The following is a 22,266-nucleotide window of genomic DNA, read 5'->3' on the forward strand; positions in this document are numbered from 1 at the left end:
GCCACCTCCTCTCACTCCTCTTCCCCCACCTCCCCGTCCTCCTTCCTCCTCCTCCCCATCCCCCACCTCCCCCTCCGCCTCCCCCCGCCTCCCCGTCCTCCTCCTCCGCCTCCCCCCTCCTCCGGCGAGGTGCTCGTTGCTCGGGAGATGGCCGGGGAGGTGCTTGAGGCGAGGTTTTTTGGGCGGAAGGGAGAAGCCGGCGAGTGTTTTGGAGGGGAAGAGCGGGGTGGGGGGGGGGTTTGGGGGGTGTAGAGAGCAATTTAGGTGAGGGGGTGGGAAGGGTGGGGGGTAATTTAGGAATTTTCAATTTTTTAGGGGTGTCCTTAGCAAATGGGGGGGTGTAGAGAGTATTTAATTTTTTTTTAATTTTTGGGGGGTGTCCTGAGCAATAGGGGGGGTGTATATAGAACCACCCCAATCGCATGATTTTGGAGAGAATGGCAGCAGCTGGAGAGGAGGTGAAGTTGGTGGGTAGTTGGCGAAGCCCCTTTGTGGTCAGGGTGGGGATCGCCCTCCACCTCAAGGGGGTGGGCTACGAGCTCTTGCAAGAGGAGTTCGGGAAAAAGAGCGAGATCCTCCTCAAGTCCAATCCCGTCTACAAGAAGATGCCCGTCCTCATCCATAATGGCAAGCCCATTTGCGAGTCCATGATCATCGTCGAGTACGTCGACGAGGTATGGGCCAGTGCAGGGCCTTCCATCCTCCCCGCCGACCCCTATGAGCGCGCCATCGCTCGCTTCTGGGCTGCATACATCGATGACAAGGTACAACTGATCAAAGCTAATTTTGTAGTTTTTACGAAAAGCCAAGAAATTTGCCTGCTTCATTTGACAGCATGCCGTGCAAGTTCGTAGTCACATGTAGATTTTCCTTTGCTGTTAATTTTGGGCGAAATTGGGTGAATGGATATATGCTCTCATAGATGGCAAGGAGTCCGGATTAGCAATTTTACAGGATATTCAAAGATTTTGTAGTAAAGTTTTTAAATCTGACCAACAAAACGTAATTTATTAGTATAGTGGATGCAAATAAATATATTATTTTTCATGTTTCTTGCTTTGTCATAGCTTCCATCGGCAGTCCGGATCGTGAGAGGAAGGCTTGAAGGGAGCAAGGAACAAGCAATAGAACAAATATTCACCACCGTCCAACTGCTGGAAGATGTTTTCACGAAATGTTGCAGAGGGAAAAGCTTCTTCGGCGGGGAGACTATTGGCTACATTGATATCGCCTTTGGTAGCTGGTTGGGGTGGCTGAAGGCAGTTGAGAAGATGGTCGGCATCAAATTTTTTGACGGAGAAAAGTTACCTCTTTTGGTTGGATGGGCGGAGCGTTTCTGTTCCAACGATGCCGTGGTCAATATTATGCCCCAGGTCGATATGTTGATAGAATTCAGCAAGGTTCTTCAAAAAAAGAATTGATCATGGTTCTAGCAGCCGTATATGCGATCCTGCAGAAAGCACTGCTCTGTTTTATTTAGTGGGAAAGTTTGTGCCCTGACAAAAACAAAGACAGCTACCAATTACATGTTATCTCTGTTCTTTTGATGTAGCTGGGAGAAGCTCTTCGCTTCCTCCAATAATTTTTTTTTAAAAAAAACAAAGTTTCCATTAGCATAATGAGCTCTGCTAGTTTGACATGATCTGCTAGACCTCTACATCTATATGTATGCTTCTGTCTATATTTTATTTTATCATGTTTTTGTCTACAGGTAGCAAAACGAGAAAGGCCCGCATAATTCAACAGAACTATGCCACATAATTCAGCATTTCGATAGATTGATAGTTTTGTGATGGAGAAGTTCACAAGAATCTTTCTTAAGAATCACTTCGTGCTTCAAAAATTGGATCGGTCATGAGCTTGCAAGAAGTTGCTAGGTGATAGGCCCAGGAAACGCCTCCAACAAAAAAATGAGCTCCAATTTCTCTAAAATATTTACATGATTAAGAGATTTTTTGTATTAATTGAGCTTGAAGATTGGGTGCCATAAGTTGCAGAACAATTTTTTTCTTTAGGCTATGTTTAGTTTGATCCATATGGATATGAATATATTAGTATCCAATTCGATTTCAGTCCTAAATTAAGATATATGGTCAACACCCAAAAGGCGAGGTACTTTAATCTAACTCTCTAAGCCGAATAGAATTACTTTACGAAGTTGGGTAAGAACTATCTTGCTCAATAACTGTTTCGTCCTTTTTTTTTTATTTCGCTCTCCATTCTATCTCATTTTCATTCAACCTCCCTAGCTAGAAGGGCAATTTTATCCATTATTATATAAGATGAACTTATCCCTCTAACCAAATAATATTAGTTTTGTGCCAAATAGAATTATTCTTATAGAATAGGGCAAACTATCCCACCCAACAATCATGTTGTCCTCATCCTTTTAATCTCCTCTCTAACTATTCTCTTTGGACCTATTCAAATGCAAAACAGTTTGCCCAAGCACAAAAAATTTCGAAGGTATCTCAAGAATTGTAAGCTCGATGAATCAAGTCGGATTTGAAATTTGAATATGTTCATTAAATAGATTGGACTCAGATTTATATCAGCTTAGCTCGAGTCTAAATCGAGCCTAAAATTTTATATAATATAAAATATATAATAACTATCCATTTTGCCGAAGTGAGGATTCAACCGGTTGGTGTTGATGTTTATTGGGCCAAAACTGGACGGCCTTTTAGTTGTGGGCTGGATGATCCATTTTGCCCCCCATCAATAACTATCTAAGAACCTTTAGAAAATTTATATCTTTTTTTTTTAAAAAAAATACATAAATAGATAAAAAGACTAAATGGAATGATCAGAATCATATTTCATAACAAAAATATTTTCTTTAAATCATTCATGGAGTTATTTTCATAAATAAGTAAGTTTTTCATTACACATATATTGATCCATAATTTTAAGCAAAATATGACATCTTCATAAGCAAGTCTGATGCAAGAAAACATGATAAATTGATAAGGAGTGTAAGATCTACTCATCTCTTTCGTCTTAAATCGGCAACTTCGTTAGGTAAATCTTGCTAAATCTATTTAAAAATATTATAAGTGAAATTAATTTTTATTTAATTACTTGAATGGAATTAAAATAATAAGGAATAGGTACGAAGAGCCAGATGATGCCATTCGACGGTTACAAGTGGGCAAGGCCTGGGTGATCGGAACAATGAATCATGGGGCACGACTCAATTAGGATCAAGGTCGTTCAATAGGTTTCATCATCAATGGGTTTAGGGACATTTAACAGGCCAGAATGATCGGTCTGGTAGGCAACCTGGGCTCGAGGATAGTTTAAGGGTGGGACCCTTTCCTGGGGTTTGTAGGACTTTTAGAGAGAGAAAATGGGAGATGAGAGAGAAATAAGTGAGATAATGAGAGGGATGGGCTTTCTCTCCACTTCTTCTTCCTCCTTCGTAAGCAAGGGAAGGAAGTGGTTGGATTGGTGGCTGCTGTGGTCGTGGTTCGGAGAGGTCGTAGCCGGAGGCAAAGGTGGAAAGTTGTGAGTGGCCGGCGATGGTCGGCAGGAACGGCTGTGCTTTGCCAAAATCGAGAAAGGAAAGAAGAGGGGCAGTGCCCCTAGCTGCCTCGGTGGCTGCCCTCTCGGCCCAAGGAAGCATCAACGGGGGACGAGAAACTCACCGGTGACGAATGGAAGCGAAGGACTTCGGCCAGCGGTGGCGATTTCCAATGGATTCTGGTGAGAAAAGAGGTGATGGCTCTTTGAACAGGGGAGGCATGCAACTTAGATCTAAAGAAAGAAGCAAGGGGGTTTTAGGTGGCGGCAGTTGACCGAGGCGGCATGCCGGACACGGGAGAAGTGGAAGAGGAAGAGAAGAAGCCCGATGGTGGATCAAGCAGAGGGAAGAGGGAGGATTTATAGAGGATTTTGGGAGGGATAAGCTCGACTGTCGCTGCATCTGTCCACAGAACTTGGCGGTCGTTGTGCATGACTGCAACGGCCGTTCAACGGCCCCGCGGAGTCCACAACATCCACGATTACTGTGGCTTATTGGCTCAACGAAAGAGAGGGGGCGGAAGCAGAGCATCACGATTGTATCCTCTCTTTCGATCTTCTTCTTCTTCTTCTTCTTCTCTCTCTCTCTCTCTTTGTTGAATTTTTTGGATAGAATTGAGTTGCGCCTGCGGACTTTGATCCAAAGCCGGCCCAATTTGGACCGGTTCTCACATGATTTGCTATGCTGAAACTAAATGATTTTTTTGGATAAGCAATCCACTAGATGCAGCTTAGAGAGCGGAAGAGGAAACATATATCATGTTCAGTCATATGTTCAAGCCACCTACTTCCTATAACTCAATAGCCGTGTCCTCAAACAAAGCATGTCCGCCTGTTCTTCCAGTGCGGTTTGGTTTCCTATTTGTCCTATTTGAGTTTTTGCTCAGTTTTGTATAATTGGAGATTAGTTACCTATTTTTATTCCCTTGCGGTCCCCATCTTCGATCTCTTTTCATTCTTCCTTCTCATTTCATTATCTCAGCGAAATGATCAGTGAACTTTGATCACTATTTCCCTCGACAATTATTGTTGACATTTTGTACTGGAAAATTTTAATATGTAATACCTTTTAGTATCTTTTTTGTCCATCTAAAACTATATAATATCTTTAAGAGAAAAACTGAGATGTTTTTTTTTATTAGGAGGGGCTAATATCCAATTTTATGAACCTTATCTTTATACAGTCACACCATCAAGAGGGACCCACCCTAATTGAAATCTAACATCAGTTCCTGGCTCAAGTGATAAGGATTCATACCATCTGAACAAGTTGCGAGTTCCGTCAACTAATAACTTTTTAATTAGCTTGGCATCAAAAGAATGGCTATGAACTTATTAATGCAGAGATCGTAGAGCTTGAAAAAGAAAGCTCTAGACCATGGCGCCTCCCACGAAGTCAGCGGCAAATTCTGGCAAACAAAATAAAGATAGCTCAAAATTCAAACTTTGATTCCACAACTTGAGCTCCAAGCTACAAGCCTACAACTTGAGCTCCAAGCACAAGGAGGAGGAACACACTGCCCGTAATAGTCTCCTTCCAAATCTTAGAGTAGTATCCCGTCACGGGTGACGCTTGTCCAAACCTGCTCCCTTCACCTCTATATATACTCACATCTAAAGCAGCTTCTAACCCACACCTACTATCAAATATTTTCCTTCGTTCCTACTTTCGAGAGAACATACGGAGAGAATGGCAGGAGGTCAGGAATTGAAGTTGTTGGGGTTGTGGGCGAGCCCATTTGTGTTGAGGGCAGGAATTGCTCTAAACCTCAAGGGGGTGGGCTACGAGTTCTTGGAGGAGGTGCCGGGGACTAAGAGCGAGCTCCTCCTTAGGTCCAACCCTGTCTACAAGAAGATGCCTGTCCTCATCCACAACGGCAAGCCCATCTGCGAGTCCATGATCATCGTTCAGTATATCGACGAGGTCTGGGCCGCAGCGGGACCTTCCATCCTGCCCTCTGATCCCTATGACCGTGCCATTGCTCGCTTTTGGGCCGTCTACATAGATGACAAGGTATACCGAATTACTTCTCTGCCTTTCTTACAGATCGTTCAGGAGTATTTCGCTTTTGGGTAGTTTTTAACTTCCAGACATAGATTTCACCTTTATCTTGGTTGGGTTGTGTCTAAACTCTAAACATAAATCGGTTGGGACATTTTTCTCTCTCTCTGTCAAGCACGTCAGGATGGTTGGGTATTACTTTATCACTCATCCCATATTTCCTAACTTTAGGTGTGCGTCTGATCTAACTCGGGCTTGTATCCCGGTTCTTTTACCCATCCCAATTGCAGTTGACTCTTACTGGGCTTACTCCAAGCAACCTAACCATCTATGAACCCAATGAAGCGAAATAGAGAACTTGAGTTCATTATGTAAGACTAACGAGCCATGTTTTTTTCTGTTGTTACCTTCCGTCTCAGTGGTTCCCTGCTCTGATGAAAATCATAGCAGCAAAGGCTGATGACGAAGAGACGGCCGAAGCAAGAGAGCAAGTGATTGCGGGACTCCAGTTGTTGGAAGAGGCTTTCGAGAAATGCTCCAAAGGCAAGGACTTCTTTGGCGGGGAAAGTGTTGGCTACATTGATATTGCGTTTGGGTGCTACTGTGGGTGGCTCAAGGCAGCGGAAAAGATGGCCGGCATCAAACTACTAGACAAGGAAAAGACACCTCTCTTGATGGGATGGGCAGCACGTTTCTGTTCGGCCGATGCCGTGAAGGAGTTGATGCCGGAGGTCGACAAGCTGGTCGAGGTCGGCAACATGCTTCGGGCCAGGCAGAATGCTGCTGCCACCAACTGAAAGCCTTCGACTTCAGGAAGGCGGTTTTGGTGGCATAAACGCTTCTAATTCGGATAAATATTTGTGGGGATGATAGGGAAAAAGAGGAATAATAAGACGAACCAGAGTGTTGCGTCTGAAATGTCTTTCTTGAGAATGTAGTGTAAAATGTCTTATGGTTTGTTAGAGTCGAGGGCTTTGCTAGCTTTGTTGGCAGCATTTGAAATTGGTGGTTTTATACATGAGATTTCCTTTCTGTTCTATTTTTCTGCTGTGGATGAAGGAACATAACCCCACAATGGCGTGGTCTCGATTAGCAGCTTTATAGTGGTACTGGTGCTTCTTTGAGATTTTGATATGCAAGCATTCATGCATGAGAGAACGCATAAATGAACAACTCCTTGACCAAAAATTAAAATCATGTCTGCCAAGACCCAGAAGACAGTTAATTTGCGCTTCTATTGCGTTACATCGTCCATTTAGAAACTCATTTATTATGTTCTTTTCTTGGTCAAGTGATTGACGGGGCTAGATTGAAGAATTATGGCCATCATACCATGATTTTATAAACGTTGTGGCCGGTCGAGCAAACAGGGCTATATTCTAGAGGTTGCACCCTTCCTCTAACAGAAGCTAGGTTCTCCATTTAAATAGAGATGGATACTTTTCTTGGTGTCTGTTATGTGTTATTGTTCATATAAAATAATCGACGGTGCTCTCATCATGAAAAGAAAATCTTAAAGGATAAAAACAACAATTTTGCTAAAGTTGCGATGTCGGTCATCTTGTCAATACCAAGATGAAGTAAGATCGCCGTTTGTCTAGCCTAAGATAAAAGACAGGAAAACTTAAACTGAGTTATCCATTTATATCAATTTATGTCAGTCAATACTATATCTATTTTGCAATTTTTTGAGAAAAATCTATTTACAATTTGATTTAGTGATCCTACCTTTGGTTGCTAAGCTAAGTTTGATCTCGAATAGCTTACAAGCAACAAAAACCGGCAGAGGCTGGTGATATCGTTATAGGTGTTCTGCAAAGGAATGAATGGAGCCTTTAAGGCTACCAATTACAACAAAGCAAGCTTCTACAGTTCTACCTAAGAAAACTACCATAAAAAGAAAAATGACACCGTGAACATTTTACACCTAATGCACCCTAAGTGCGAGAACCTAAGCATCATATGGTATATTAAGGTTGAAACGATTATACCATTGTCCTCAGCCTAAGAATTAAAGGTCTTTTTTGCATTTAATTGTGTTTTTATGCATAATAGAACCACTAAATTGGATGATTTAACAGTTTGTATTGGTATATTATCAGGATGATCACTTTAAAATGCAACTATTTTGCTAATTATAGGACTCGATCCTTAAGCGCTATGCTACTTTGCATGACCTAAAATAGTGAGTTCTCATTTAAAAATTTGAATGGTGATATTTTTTTCTTTTTAAATGAATACAACTATTATCGCAATCTCGCCGGTCATTTTTTCAACATAAGATTCAGACATAATGTTCTTTTTTCTCCAATAATAGTCATCGTATATGTAGTATTATTATGTTAGGAAGGTGGTTGTGCAATCCCCTTTCATTTCTTAATAACATGGTTGATGGATTCATGTTGTTTTATTAAAATGGGCTGTTATGTAACAAGAATAAAAATTGTTATTTCGCATATTTATTATTTATCTAAGTAAAATATTTTTTAATCAAAATCTCTAATATTTGGAAAAATTAATTTCCTGAGAATAAATGGTGATAGTTTTTGAGAGAAAATTAAATAGTGACATAATAAGAATACTAATATCTTTTTTTTTATAGAAGATGTCTTTTTTCTGCATATCATTTCTTGCTATAAACAATTTATAATGGTTGTTAACTTGTTTTGTTTCTATAAAAGAAGATTAGGAGGGGCTAATCCTTTTCTCTCTCTATCCTATACCTTCCTCACCTATGGAGAGCTAACTACATACAACATCATCATTTTTTGCTATAAATTGCTTATAGTAATTGCTAACTTGTTATTTTTCTATTAAAAGAAAACCAGGAGGAGCTAATTCCTTTCCTTTTCAACCCTATATCTGCCCCACTCTCGAGTTGACAACACCTGTAAGTACTGACTGAACCCTGCCTCTCTTGTTTAGGTGGCAAAGAGTGATACCAACTAAGCATATGCTCATGGTTGCTTTTGTATTATTCAAACTTTTGTAGTATCCATTGCTCTAATTCTTAGTGGTTATTGTTGTAGTTGATGATGGTTTTTGAAGAACGACCTTTTGAATTAGAAAAGTTTCATCTAAATGGTACAACTTTTTAGTCCGAATATGAGGGTACAAAAGCAAGCTAGAACTAGCTAGGACTAGAATTCGATTTTTCGATTGCTAACGAGATGGTTATTCATGTTAGTGTGCAAACTGGTTCGGAAATTGACTTGTTATATTTTTTACACATTTTCAAATGGTAAAACGGCTGTAGGGGATGGCAGCTTGTTTCTGTAACAAGGGAGGGTTCATCTCAGCTAGCTATCAGCTATGCTTGAAGAAACCATGGATGGGGGCACTTTTTTTTTTCCTTTTACATAAAAAAAAGAATCTTTAAAGTTATTTTCTTTTTGTTTTTTTGAATGAAAAGGAGGCTGGAAATGCCATCTAAATTTATTAAAAAGGAAGAAACAGAAACTATTTACATGATATTCGGTTGCCTAAGCAATCAACAGGCAATTACAAGCAAAAGTTCAGCAAATCAAGAATAGCAAGGCCCAGGAAGATAAATACTTGAACCACCTCTACAGGCCAGCTTCAACTTAAATTCCGACAAGTTTTGCTATACATTGCAGAATGAGAATCCTGAGTTCTGTTTGTTTGGACCAAAGATTTTAGATCATTCTAGATTTGACGGTGACCTTCAGTAATCTTTTGCGAGCCCAATTGGTCCCAAACCCGGAATGAATCTAGAGTTTTTTGTAAGACGGAAAAGAGAGAGCACTTTTTCTTGAGGAAAATTCTTCTATTTCTTTCTTGCCACGCATTCCAACACGATGCTATCACCAGCCGATCCCAAGCTTAATGAAGTGTTTTGTTTACTTTCCTTTTTCTCCATGAGGTTCCCAGGTTCTAAAAGCAAGTAGGCCAATCTCTTCAAGGTGGTCCAGATACTTCTCACAAACGAACACAAGAGGAAGAGATGCGAAACTCTAAATTTTTCCACAAAGAGACCAGCCTGAGCTCACCGGTCATCCTTTTTTTGGCCGGTGAAGTCTACATGCTCGGCGTGTGCTCCTAACTAGTTCAGTCATCTTGGAGGGTGACTTGGCTACAGTCATCAGTTGGATCCAAGGGGTTCGAGGGTTGCTGCCGGTGATCATCCATTGCTTCGAGACATCTGGATGATGATGAGGGATTGAGGAGTTATCTAGGCTAAGCATGTATTTAGAGAGGCCAACGGAGCTGCGGACTGGGTGGCCGCCTATGTGGCGAACCACACCGGCAGCATTGTATGGGCAGGAGATGGGGAGTTGCCTCGGGAGCTCCATGATATTCTGATTTCTAATTTTATTAGATATATTCGTACACGTGTTGTATGAATTATTCGTCTTAGGAAAAAAAAAATCTACTCTTTATAGTGAGCCAAAGGAGCTGGCCCTTGTGATGTCACCAATGATGCGAACATGAAAGGATGCAAATTAATAAGCTAGAGCCCCATGTGTGTTTTTGTAAGAAGTCATGCCATTAAAGTCAAGAAATTTATCAACTCCCTGCCCATGTGCAAGACTATCCCAACTCGGATCTTATTCCAAAAACTTAAATGAAAGTTATATTTTTGTTTATTGATACTATATAAATACTAAAATTTATCTAGCGAATAATCAATATGAGACTAAATATACGTCATACGAATTCTCTCATACTCCTTTCATTTAAGTTTTGATATTTTCATCAGACTAAGAGTACAAATTCATTCAAATCTAATCACAAATACTACGATCGTAATCAGTCTCAAAGAGCTCGTACTACAGTGTCATCTAGTCTGTATGAGCTATAAACCGGATCCGCTCTCATACTATTGGTTACAATTCGGAACCTAAACCAGAAAGGCTAGCTAGAAGCTATTTTTTTTTAATTTCATGATATTATATAAGTACCAAAAATTAGCTATTCACTTTATCCGCCGGAATGACCTATGAATCCTCCTTCGGATTTAAAGTATTATCTACGAGGCCTTGGTGGAAATTACTAAACCGCATTGAGATCGAAGAAAGCGACACCAAGGGCAGCAGCTTTGACCTTTTTGGCAGCACGAGCCCATTAAGTAGCCATCAGATGCCTGGAAAGCTCGCCTCCAATTTAGGAAATAGTCAACCTGTTGCACTCCTCCTCTATATAGTCTAGATCAGATGAGGTCGCAATCGCATGATTTTGGAGAGAATGGCAGCAGCTGGAGAGGAGGTGAAGTTGGTGGGTAGTTGGGGAAGCTCCTTTGTGGTCAGGGTGGGGATCGCCCTCCACCTCAAGGGGGTGGGCTACGAGCTCTCGCAAGAGGAGTACGGGAAAAAGAGCGAGCTCCTCCTCAAGTCCAATCCCGTCTACAAGAAGATGCCCGTCCTCATCCATAATGGCAAGCCCATTTGCGAGTCCATGATCATCGTCGAGTACGTCGACGAGGTATGGGCCAGTGCAGGGCCTTCCATCCTCCCCGCCGACCCCTATGAGCACGCCATCGCTCGCTTCTGGGCTGCATACGTCGACGACAAGGTACAACTGATCAAAGCTAATTTTGTAGTTTTTACGAAAAGCCAAGAAATTTGCCTGCTTCATTTGACAGCATGCCGTGCAAGTTCGTAGTCACATGTAGATTTTCCTTTGCTGTTAATTTTGGCCGAAATTGGGTGACTGGATATATGCTCTCAGAGATAGCGAGCAGTCCGGATTAGCAATTTTACAGGATATTCAAAGATTTTGTAGTAAAGTTTTTAAATCTGACCAACAAAACGTAATTTATTACTATAGTGGATGCAAATAAATATATTATTTTTCATGTTTCTTGCTTTGTCATAGCTTCCATCGGCAGTCCGGATCTTGATGGGAGCGCTTGAAGGGAGCAAGGAACAAGCAATAGAACAAATATTCACCACCGTCCAACTGCTGGAAGATGCTTTCACGAAATGTTGCAAAGGGAAAAAATTCTTCGGCGGGGAGACTATTGGCTACATCGATATCGCCTTTGGTAGCTGCTTGGGGTGGCTGAAGGCAGTTGAGAAGATGTTCGGCGTCAAATTTTTTGACGGAGAAAAGTCACCTCTTTTGGTTGGATGGGCGGAGCGTTTCTGTTCCAACGATGCCGTGGTCAATATTATGCCACAGGTCGAAATGTTGATAGGATACAGCAAGGCTTTTGAAAAAAAGAATTGAGCATGGTTCTAGCAGCCGTATATGCGACCCTGCAGAAAGCACTACTCTGTTTTATTCAGTGGGAAAGCTTGTGCCCTGACAAAAACAAAGACAGCTACCAATCACTGCGGGATCTTCTTGGCCCTGTTCTATTGAGTTTATATCTCTGCAACTTCTTGTTCTCCTCTGTTCTTGGTTGTAACCTGTTGCTTTCATTTTGTCCACCTCTGTTTTTGGTTGCTCTGAGGCACCGTAACATGTTATCTCTGTTCCATTGCAATCTCTGTTCTTTTGACGTAGCTGGGGGAAGCTCTTCTCTTCCTCCAATTCTTTCAAAAAAAGAAGAAGAAAAGAACAGAGTTTTCATTAGCATAATGAGCTTGCTAGCTTGACATGATCTGCTAGGCCTCTACATCTATATGCATGCTTCTGGTATCATTATTGTACTAGTTTTGTTAATGGTTGTGAATTGAGATCATCATTGTCCAAGAATTGTAAGCTCGATGAATCAAGTCGGATCTGAAATTTGAATCCGTTCATTAAATAGATTGGACTCAAATTTATATCAGCTTAGCTCGAGTCTAAATCGAGCCTAAAATTTATATAATACAAAATATATAATATATATATATATATATATATATATATATATATATATATATATATATATATATATATATATATATATATATATATATATATATATATATATATATATATATATATATATATATATATATAAACCACCTATGCCTGGTTTGGTGATCCAACCGATTTGAACTAAATTAGGTGGTTCACCTGATTAAAGGAAGATTGAGGCGCCTAGGGTTATAGCCTCCTCACCTCCTCGCCTTGATCCACCATCACCAATCTGCAAAGTGGGGAGAGGACTAGAGGAGCTCCGCCTCTATGCCAATGAACAAGGTGGCCTGAAGGCCCACTCGATCGCCCCAAACTCCTCCAAACTGATGTACCTGTTACCGTTGCAATCCACCACCTCCTTCATGGGAGGATCCACGACACGCCGAGCTACCATAGGATGGCCTCGAGCTCTTGCTGCATAATCTTTCTATCGCTGCTGCGGTTGAAGACAGGGAAGAGGTCGGAGATGGAGTAGTAGGTCGGGAGAGAAGACAATACGATAGTGGAGGGTGGTTTATCTACTAGGCAGAGACCGAAGGAGGCGGGGAGGATGGAGTGGGGGCTGGAGTGGAGGCAGGAGGAGGCAGAGTCATGGTTATCGGAGGAGTTGACGATGGAGACATTGCTACGAGAGATCGAGCAGCACTTCTTCTTCGAAGACTTTTTGAAAGAGCTGAAGAAGGCTCCTATGCAGAGCTACTTGGATTTTTAGATCCGAAGAGGGAGGGAGGGAGAAAGATGGGGGGGGGGGAGAGAGAGAGTTGCAGAAGAAAAATGGGGTTGGGATCGGGGAGGATTAAAAATAATAAAGTCAACATCAGTTCAAAACATCCACACAAATACCCAACATATAATTCTTAATATTTAGACAGTTATTAAGCTACAAATCTATGACCAACTAAAGAAATAAAGCTCAGCTACAAGTCGCCAAGTTTGCTAGCACAAACTCCCAATCCTGGACTATCCTTTGTCCCCACTGACCTTATTTGTTGGGAGAGAGAAAAAATAAAAATAGAGATACATGAGCGACATATCTCAGCAAGTAAAATTTACACTATCTTACTGGATCAAGCGTAAGTTTATTTATTTAAAAAAATAATAGTTATTGCAAAAATAAAGTATTTCATAGTATAATATATTAAATCAAGTCATAAAGCTAATCATGTATGCATAAATCATTAATATTTCATAAATATGGTTCTAACTTCATATTGCAAATAAATCATAAATCATTCTTCTTCCATTTAGCATATCATAGTTCAAAATATTGCGCACAGATATTTGTACTACGGTCACTTTATATCCATGATAGAGCCATGCTTTGTAATCAATAAAGATTCATATTTTGTATGCCAGCTTTATATCCACTGGCAGGGCCGTGTTTTGTATGGATGCTAGCTTCGGATGTCGATCTTTTCTAATTTACAAGAAGAGTTATACATAACAATTGTGGTTCAAATTTGGCCCGAGGGTGACCATGTCGGTGGAGTCGAGGGCGCCGCCGGTTGTTGGAAGGAGAAGACAGGAGCTACCTCCTGTGCGACAGCCGTGGACATGCACAAAGCCTCACCGCTGTTTCCGGTGAGGGCCCTCCGACGATCAAGTTAGAGTGGGATAAATTTGGTCCAGCCAAAAGTTTCTTAGAAGTTACCTGACCAAGTTATTTATAGTCCTGGTGGAGAGGCCCAGGTGGCAGAGGCATTGTCAGCCCTTATCATGAGGGGGCATGGCTCTGAGTCGGATGGCGCGCAACTTAGGCTGGTTGGTGGCGTGTAGTACTACTCGTTCTTGAGAACGGTAGGATGTTGACAGTCATAGCAGGGTATGGCCAGAGTAGTCAAGGTGTCGTCTGACTATTGAAGGCCGGCTATGGAGACGTGGCACGGTAGTGTTGTAATGACGACCACGTAGGTGGGCGTAGGTGCGCACATGGGTGCGGTCATTGGCGAGGCGGAGCCCGTTGAAAGGTCGCATCATGTGTTCGACGAGGTCGGCTTGACGGGTGCTGAGGGTAGCTCGGCTTCTCGAATTCCGAGGTGTGCTCGGTGGAGCCCTCCGAGCTCGAGGATCGGGGCGTACTACTGAGGTAGGCGCCCCGAGCTTGGTCGGGGCGGGTCGGCGAATACTAGAGGCACCCCAAACTTGGTCGGGAGAGTTGGCGAATATGTGAAGTTGGTGGAGCTTTTAGCGGAGTCCCGAAGTCGAGCTGACTCTGGGCCGAAGTAAGGATTCAACCGGTTGGCGTTGACGTTTATTGGGCCGAAACTGGGCGGCTTTTTAGTTGTGGGCTGGACGATCCATTTTGCCCCCCATCAATAACTATTTAAGAACCTTTAGAAAATTTATATTTTTTTTTAAAAAAACACATCAATAGATAAAAACACTAAATAGAATGATCAGATTCATATTTCATAACAAAAATATTTTCTTTAAATCATTCATGGAGTTATTTTCATAAATAAGTAAGTTTTTCATTACACATATGTTGATCCATAATTTTAAGCAAAATATGACATCTTCATAAGCAAGTTTGATGCAAGAAAACATGATAAATTGAAATAATAAGGAGTGTAAGATCTACTTATCTCTTTCGCCTTAAATCGGCAAACTTCGTTAGGTAAATCTGCTAAATCTATTTAAAAATATTACAAGTGAAATTAATTTTTATTCAATTACTTGAATGGAATGAAAATAATAAGGAATAGGTACGATGAGCCGAATGATGCCATTCGACGGTTACAAGTGGGCAAGGCCTGGGTGATCGGAACAATGAATCGTGGGGCATGACTTAATTAGGGTCAAGGTCGTTCAATAGGTTTCATCATCAATGGGTTTAGGGACATTTAATAGGCCAGAATGATCGGTTTGGTAGGCAACCTGGGCTCGAGGACAGTTTAAGGCTTCTTTATGGAAGTCTACCTCGGTACATAGGATAGGAAGGTGGGACCCTTTCCTGGGGTTTGTAGGATTTTTAGAGAGAGAAAGTGGGAGATGAGAGAGAAATAAGTGAGATAATGAGAGGGATGGGCTTTCTCTCCTCTTCTTCTTTCTTCTTCTTCCTTCGTAAGCAAGGGAAGGAAGTGGGTGGATTGGTGGCTGCCGTGGTCGTGGTTCGGAGAGGTCGTAGCCGGAGGCAAAGGTGGAAAGTTGTGAGTGGCCGGCGATGGTCGGCAGGAGCGGCTGTGCTTTGCCAAAATAGAGAAAGGAAAGAAGAGGGGCAGTGCCCCTAGCTGCCTCGGTGGCTGCCCTCTCGGCCCAAGGAAGCATCAACGGGGGATGAGAAACTCACCGGTGACGAATGGAAGCGAAGGACTTCGGCCAACGGTGGCGATTTCCAATGGATTCTGGTGAGAAAAGAGGTGATGGCTCTTTGAACAGGGGAGGCATGCAACTTAGATCTAAAGAAAGAAGCAAGGGGGTTTTAGGTGGCGGCAGTTGACCGAGGCGGCATGCCGGACACGGGAGAAGTGGAAGAGGAAGAGAAGAAGCCCGATGGTGGATCAAGCAGAGGGAAGAGGGAGGATTTATAGAGGATTTTGGGAGGGATAAGCTCGACTGTCGCTGCATCTGTCCACAGAACTTGGTGGTCGTTGTGCATGACTGCAACGGCCGTTCAACGGCCCCGCGGAGTCCACAACATCCACGATTACTGTGGCTTATTGGCTCAACGAAAGAGAGGGGGCGGAAGCAGAGCATCACGATTGTATCCTCTCTTTCGATGATCTTCTTCTTCTTCTTCTTCTCTCTCTCTCTCTCTTTGTTGATTTTTTTGGATAGAATTGAGTTGCGCCTGCGGACTTTGATCCAAAGCCGGCCCAATTTGGGCCGGTTGTCACATCATTTGCTATGCTGAAACTAAATGATTTTTTTGGATAAGCAATCCACTAGATGCAGCTTAGAGAGCGGAAGAGGAAACATATATCATGTTCAGTCATATGTTCAAGCCACCTACTTCCTAGATAGATTCATGGTCAGTCTCAAAGAGCCCGTACTACAGTGTCATCTAGTCTATATGAGCTATAGACCAGATCTGCTTTGATACTATGGGTCATAATTCAGGACCTAATCTAAAAATGCTGACTGAAAACTATTTTTTTGAATTTTGTGATCTTATATAAATATCCAAAATCGATTATTCACTTTAAATGGAATCAAAAAATTTAAATAATAATTTTAAGCTAGTTTTTTTTTTGCTTGAAGGCTCAGCCGCCAGAATGACCCATGAATCCTTCTTCGAATTTAAAGTATTATCTACCAGGCCTTGGTAGAAATTACTAAACCGTATGGAGTTAGAACAAAGCGACACCAAGGGCAGCAGCTTTGACATTTTTGGCAGCACGAGCCCATTAAGTAGCCATCAGATACTCGAAATCTCGCCTCCAATTTAGGAAATAGTGAACCCGTTGCCCTCCCTCTCGTCTATATAGTCTAGATCAGATGAACCACAACAGTACCTATATTATATTAATATTTGTTTTGATTAGAAAACTAAGGTAAATTGAAGTAATATATTAAATAATTTCATAATATAAATATATAGTGCAATAATATTTCTCTAACAAAAGTATAATTGAATAATAATATGATTAAAAATTTGCTATAATATAGTATATAATATAATATAATATAACATATAATATACTGATATACTATATTAATGGTGTATTGATATTCTAAATTTTTTTGCTAGATTGAGGGATATTTTTGTCCCTATATTTCATCACAAGGTCACTACCTTAGGATGATCATTGAATCCCGGAAGGTTGGGTTTAAGATTCCCATAAGGATGGGTTTAAGATTGCCGGATTGGAGGGCGATTTTAGAAATGAGGGTAATTTGGAATCGTAGTTGCCACGTAGGATCACTAGGGTGCAACTAAATGTGGTGTTCCTGTCATCTCTACCTATATCATATGTGATCTTGAGATCATCACCCCATACCAAACACCCTCACAGGGATTAGTTCACTACAAGAAACTTGGACATTAGCGACGCTTTTTTTGGCTATTAGCGATGCTTTTAAGCGTCGGTAGAAACCATTCCTACGTTTTCCAAAGCGTCGGTAAAGTGTCGCCTATGCTACAGTGGAAAAAATATTTTCCGACGCTTTTAAAAGCGTCGCTAATTCCCGACGCTTTAAAGCGTCGCTCTTTACCGATGCTTTAAAGCGTCGCGAATTATCATTTGCTGTCTGCATCTTCTCTTCTATTCAGAAATACAAACAACCTTCCTGATCGGTACCTTCATTTTATCCGTGCGGAGTGGTTGGGTTTGGCTATATAAACAGTTATTTTTTCTTTTCAGATCCGCCGATGTGGGACTAAAATGAGGTGGTTTTTTGGATTCTGACTACACTTTTAATGACGCTTTTAAGCGTCGTTATTTAACGACGCTAAAAAGCGTCGTTAAAAGTGTCGTCAATTGCATATTAACTTCGACTACGCTTTTAAGCGTCGTCATTAGCCGACGCTTTTAAAAAGCATCGGCAAATGTTGACGGGGAAAAATTTTTGCCGACGCTTGGAATAAGCATCGGCAAATAAGAGTCGGAAGTTTTCTTTTTTTGTATAGTGGTTCAATCAATATATATATAGCTAAAAGAGGTGACTATGTTTATTTCTCTAATCGTAAAAATATCATTATAGGTAATTGCCTTATTTCATGAAGGTGTATGTAATCCAACCCTCTAAATCAAAAATCAAGGATTAGTATGATTCATCTGGTGGAATAAATCAAAACAATGGATGAAGGGAAGATATAATTCTTTATACATAGGGAAGATATAATTCTTTATACATAGGAGTATAGCCCACTTTAGATAATTTATTTTGATCTTTGAACAAGCTTTCACTTTACATACAAAATATATTTTTTTAATGAGAACTTCGTTGCCATCAGACATCACCCCCAGACAATAACATCGCAGTACCCTTTTCTTTTGCTCTTCCATTCTTTTTCTGCTTTTGTGCATGGTACCCCGAACTCGGTCCACGGTCGTTGGGAGAACAAATTGGCTTTGGACGCCACCAGTAACGCAGAACAAGGACCTGAAGGAAGCTAGGAAAATTAAGCAGCCAGAGCCTTGACCTCAGCGCTTACGTAGTCTAAGAAGTCCTGCCAATAGAGGCCAAAAACTTGTCATCAGCTCCCCAAGTGCATTCCCTTCAAAAACCGAGGGCAGCGGCTTTGACCTTTTTGGCAGCACGAGCCCATCAGCCACCTGTTGCTCTCCTTCTCGTCTATATAGTCTATAGATCAGATGAGGTTGCAATCGCATGATTTTGGAGAGAATGGCAGCAGCTGGAGAGGAGGTGAAGTTGGTGGGTGGATGGGCAAGCCCCTTTGTGCTCAGGGTGCGGATCGCCCTCCACCTCAAGGGGGCGGGCTACGAGTACTTGCAAGAGCAGCACGGGAAAAAGAGCGAGCTGCTCCTCAAGTCTAACCCTGTCTACAAGAAGATCCCCGTCCTCATCCACAATGGCAAGCCCATTTGCGAGTCCATGCACATTGTTGAGTACGTCGATGAGGTATGGGCCAGTGCAGGGCCTTCCATCCTCCCCGCTGTCACGCTCTGAACCCAGCACCCGGGTCCGGTACGCGACCGACCGCATGAGCCCTAGAGTAGTGCCTGAAAGATCATGCAAGGCCTATGATTAACAAAAATTTCAATAAATCCGCAAGAAATTGATAATTCAAATAGACAAATTCGACATGTCCAAATAAACAAATTAGTTCAATTACAAGATCTTCAAAGGTTCATCAACATCAAAGAAGGATAAACAAACTAACTAACTAATGACTCTGGTACTTGCACTCTGCGCCCATCCCATCCAAATCTATGCATCCTGCAACTCTGGTAAAGAAAAAAAAAGAAGAAGAGGGGGTGAGCTTTATAGCCCAGTAAGAATCCCTACACATCCACACCAATACAATAATAATATAGATTTGAAAATCACGACAAATCGATGCACATTTCATGAAATCATAACCAGTTTCCAAAAGACTCAAAATCAATATAAGTATGTACATCAACATCAATGAAAGTCCAGTCACACAGGAATAATATAGCATATGATAGCTCATAAATCTTCATTACTGTTTTCAATGCTTTTTCTTTTCATTCTAAATTAACTTGATCCGGATCAATTATCTTTCCGACTTTGGGCTACATCTCGGTCACGTTTCCGGCCCGTGACGGGGCAATCGATAGTATCACATTTCCAGCCTGTGATGGGGCAGTCGATGGTATCACATTTCCAGCCTGTGACAGGGCAATCGATAGTATCACATTTCCAGCCTATGACGGGGCAATCGATAATATCACATTTCCAGCCTGTGATGGGGCAATCAATACTAACGAAATAAGCCCAAAGTTCCTACTCATTTAACCAATTCACATACACACATCAATTCCTTTTTCCATCTTATATTCGACCTAGACTAACCATGGTCACGTTTCCGGCCCGTGACAAGGCAACCAATATAACATGGTTAGTCCATACCACCACATTCATAAATTCAATTATGTAGGTATAAGATATACACATACATGCATCCATCACACTACCAATCACAAACTAACACGATCAAAATATAATAAAATATAAAACTATTTTGCTTTGTCTGGATCATAGCATATCAAACATATATGATGTAAAAATATTTATATCATGCAGGATTGGCGTACAAGGATTCTTACCCTTTATTGACAAACTCAGACAGACTAATCACCCGTCCTTACGGCGATCTAGGAATTGGGATGCGCAGGACTCCGCTCAGCGTCCTCTCGTGCAATAGATTGTTCTGCTACATAATCAAGTAAATATTAAAATTTACTCAGGATAAATGACAACCCAGAACCATCAAAACACTAATCTCCCCGGATCTAAGTTTAGAGAGAGAGAACCCAACCTAGAGATAAACTAGAGAGAGAAGGAAATATAATAAGAGAAAAGGAATGGGAAGCCCCTTTCTCTTTCTCTCTTCTTCCTTCTTCCCGACGAAAAGGGGAGAAGAGGGTTCGGCAGCAGGTGGCCCGCGGCCGGCGACGCCCCACGGTCGTCGGCCTGTGGCGGTGCCGGCGGTGCCACGCCCGGCGACGGCCGGTCGGAACGAGAGAGAGAAGAAGGCCGAACAGGGCTCGGCTTCTCCTTCAATCCGGCGACTTCCTGGCTACATTCCCAAAAAGGTAATGGCCAAAAATGATGGAGGAGGAGGAGAAGGTGCTCACCTTGCCCCCGGCGAGGTTCTCCCGACCGGATCGACGGCGAACGGTCCGATCCCTCCCGCGGCAAGGTAGAACTCCAATCTCCCTTCTCTTTTTTTTTTTTTTTTTTGTATGTGGAAGGGCCCTCGGTTGATGCCCTAGGGAAAGAAAGGGAGGAAATCTCCCTGATTTGGTAGGGTTTTATCACCCTATAACCTCCCCTCCGATGGATTCGGAAGGAGGGGAGAAGAGTTTGAAAACAGGGGAGGGAGCCAATCGGGAGTCTCCCTCCCCGGTTTCTCATGTGTTGGGCTGCCTCGCTTGGAGGCCGGCTCAAACCACATGCGGGCCTTACACCCGCCGACCCCTATAAGCGCGCGATCTCTCGCTTCTGGGCTGCATACATCGACGACAAGGTACAACTGATCCAAGCCAAATTTGTAGTTTTTACGAAAAGCCAAGAAATTTGCCAGCTTCATTTGACAGCATGCCGTGCTGTTTATTTTGGGCGAAATTGGGTGACTGGATATATGCTCTCGTAGATAGTAAGGAGTCCGGATTAGCAATTTTACAGGATATTCAAAGATTTTGTAGTAAAGTTTTTAAATCTGACCAACAAAACGTAATTTATTAGTATAGTGGATGCAAATAAATATATTATTTTTCATGTTTCTTGCTTTGTCATAGCTTCCATCGGCAGTCCGGATCTTGATAGGAGCGCTTGAAGGGAGCAAGGAACAAGCAATAGAACAAATATTCACCACCGTCCAACTGCTGGAAGATGCTTTCACGAAATGTTGCAAAGGGAAAAAATTCTTCGGCGGGGAGACTATTGGCTACATCGATATCGCCTTTGGTAGCTGGTTGGGGTGGCTAAAGGCAGTTGAGAAGATGTTCGGCATCAAATTTTTTGACGGAGAAAAGTTACCTCTTTTGTTTGGATGGGCGGAGCGTTTCTGGTCCAACGATGCCGTGGTCGTTATTATGCCACAGGTCGATATGTTGATAGAATACAGCAAGGCTTTTGAAAAAAAGAATTGAGCATGGTTCTAGCAGCCGTATATGCGACCCTGCAGAAAGCACTACTCTGTTTTATTCAGTGGGAAAGCTTGAGCCCTGAGGAAAACAAAGACAGCTACCAATTACTGCGGGATCTTCTTGGCCCTATTCTATTGAGTTTATATCTCTGCAACTTCTTGTTCTCCTCTGTTCTTGGTTGTAACCTGTTGCTTTCATTTTGTTCACCTCTGTTTTTGGTGGTTCTGTGGCACCGCAACATGTTATCTCTGTTCCATTGTAATCTCTGCTCTTTTGATGTTGCTGGGGGCGTCAGCAATATATCACCTAAATAAATAAATAAAATTATAATTGCAATTAATAGAAAATTCTTAAAAGTAATAATATGTGTGTGTGTATATATATATATATATATATATTCGGAATCAAAAGATTGCTATTTAGTACAAAAGAAATCTATGGAACATGTAATAAATTTAAATCATAAATTATAAATGCTTTTGATCTACTAATATTAAATTTGAAATAAAAGTAAAACAAGATAGTCAGAATGTAGGAAGGTCGAAACGCGTAGACGTTGTCCCAAAGAAGTATTTGCCCCCATATATGGGTCTCCTGGCAATCCTTCTTCAAGATATGACGACCCAAAACTTCTTCTTCAGTACGTCTCGGAAGAAATCAATTTTAATCCGATCGGACTTGCAGATCCAA

The 22,266-nt window shown here is 41.7% G+C and overlaps 4 protein-coding genes across 6 annotated transcripts; all 4 read left to right on the forward strand.

Moving 5' to 3' along the window:
- Window positions 1-421: 421 nt before the first annotated feature.
- Window positions 422-1,585, forward strand: LOC120108794 (glutathione S-transferase U18-like). The gene is made up of 2 exons (XM_039122509.1): window positions 422-764; window positions 1,068-1,585. Exons 1-2 carry the CDS (start codon window positions 423-425, stop codon window positions 1,419-1,421), a joined length of 696 nt encoding a protein of 231 aa, XP_038978437.1. The 5' UTR covers window position 422; the 3' UTR covers window positions 1,422-1,585.
- Window positions 1,586-5,030: 3,445 nt separating this feature from the next.
- LOC103697457 (glutathione S-transferase U18-like) lies at window positions 5,031-6,563 on the forward strand. The gene is made up of 2 exons (XM_026801245.2): window positions 5,031-5,536; window positions 5,944-6,563. Exons 1-2 carry the CDS (start codon window positions 5,213-5,215, stop codon window positions 6,319-6,321), a joined length of 702 nt encoding a protein of 233 aa, XP_026657046.2. The 5' UTR covers window positions 5,031-5,212; the 3' UTR covers window positions 6,322-6,563.
- A 4,136-nt stretch (window positions 6,564-10,699) lies between these two features.
- Window positions 10,700-12,184, forward strand: LOC103697455 (glutathione S-transferase U18-like). The gene is made up of 2 exons (XM_008779309.4): window positions 10,700-11,056; window positions 11,360-12,184. Exons 1-2 carry the CDS (start codon window positions 10,715-10,717, stop codon window positions 11,711-11,713), a joined length of 696 nt encoding a protein of 231 aa, XP_008777531.3. The 5' UTR covers window positions 10,700-10,714; the 3' UTR covers window positions 11,714-12,184.
- Window positions 12,185-18,610: 6,426 nt separating this feature from the next.
- On the forward strand, window positions 18,611-21,923 carry LOC103697454 (glutathione S-transferase U18-like). Of its 3 annotated transcripts, XM_039122535.1 has the most exons (3): window positions 18,611-18,869; window positions 20,866-20,954; window positions 21,226-21,923. In XM_039122535.1, exons 1-3 carry the CDS (start codon window positions 18,623-18,625, stop codon window positions 21,577-21,579), a joined length of 690 nt encoding a protein of 229 aa, XP_038978463.1. In that variant the 5' UTR covers window positions 18,611-18,622; the 3' UTR covers window positions 21,580-21,923. The 3 variants fall into 3 exon arrangements, 2 of the variants coding, with proteins under 2 accessions (XP_038978463.1, XP_038978457.1); XR_005510004.1 differs by lacking the exons at window positions 18,611-18,869; window positions 20,866-20,954 and adding an exon at window positions 20,258-20,627; XM_039122529.1 differs by lacking the exons at window positions 18,611-18,869; window positions 20,866-20,954 and adding an exon at window positions 20,258-20,520.
- The last annotated feature ends 343 nt before the right edge of the window (window positions 21,924-22,266 follow it).

The sequence above is a fragment of the Phoenix dactylifera genome, chromosome 2 (assembly GCF_009389715.1).
Source record: "Phoenix dactylifera cultivar Barhee BC4 chromosome 2, palm_55x_up_171113_PBpolish2nd_filt_p, whole genome shotgun sequence".
NCBI lineage: Eukaryota > Viridiplantae > Streptophyta > Magnoliopsida > Arecales > Arecaceae > Phoenix > Phoenix dactylifera.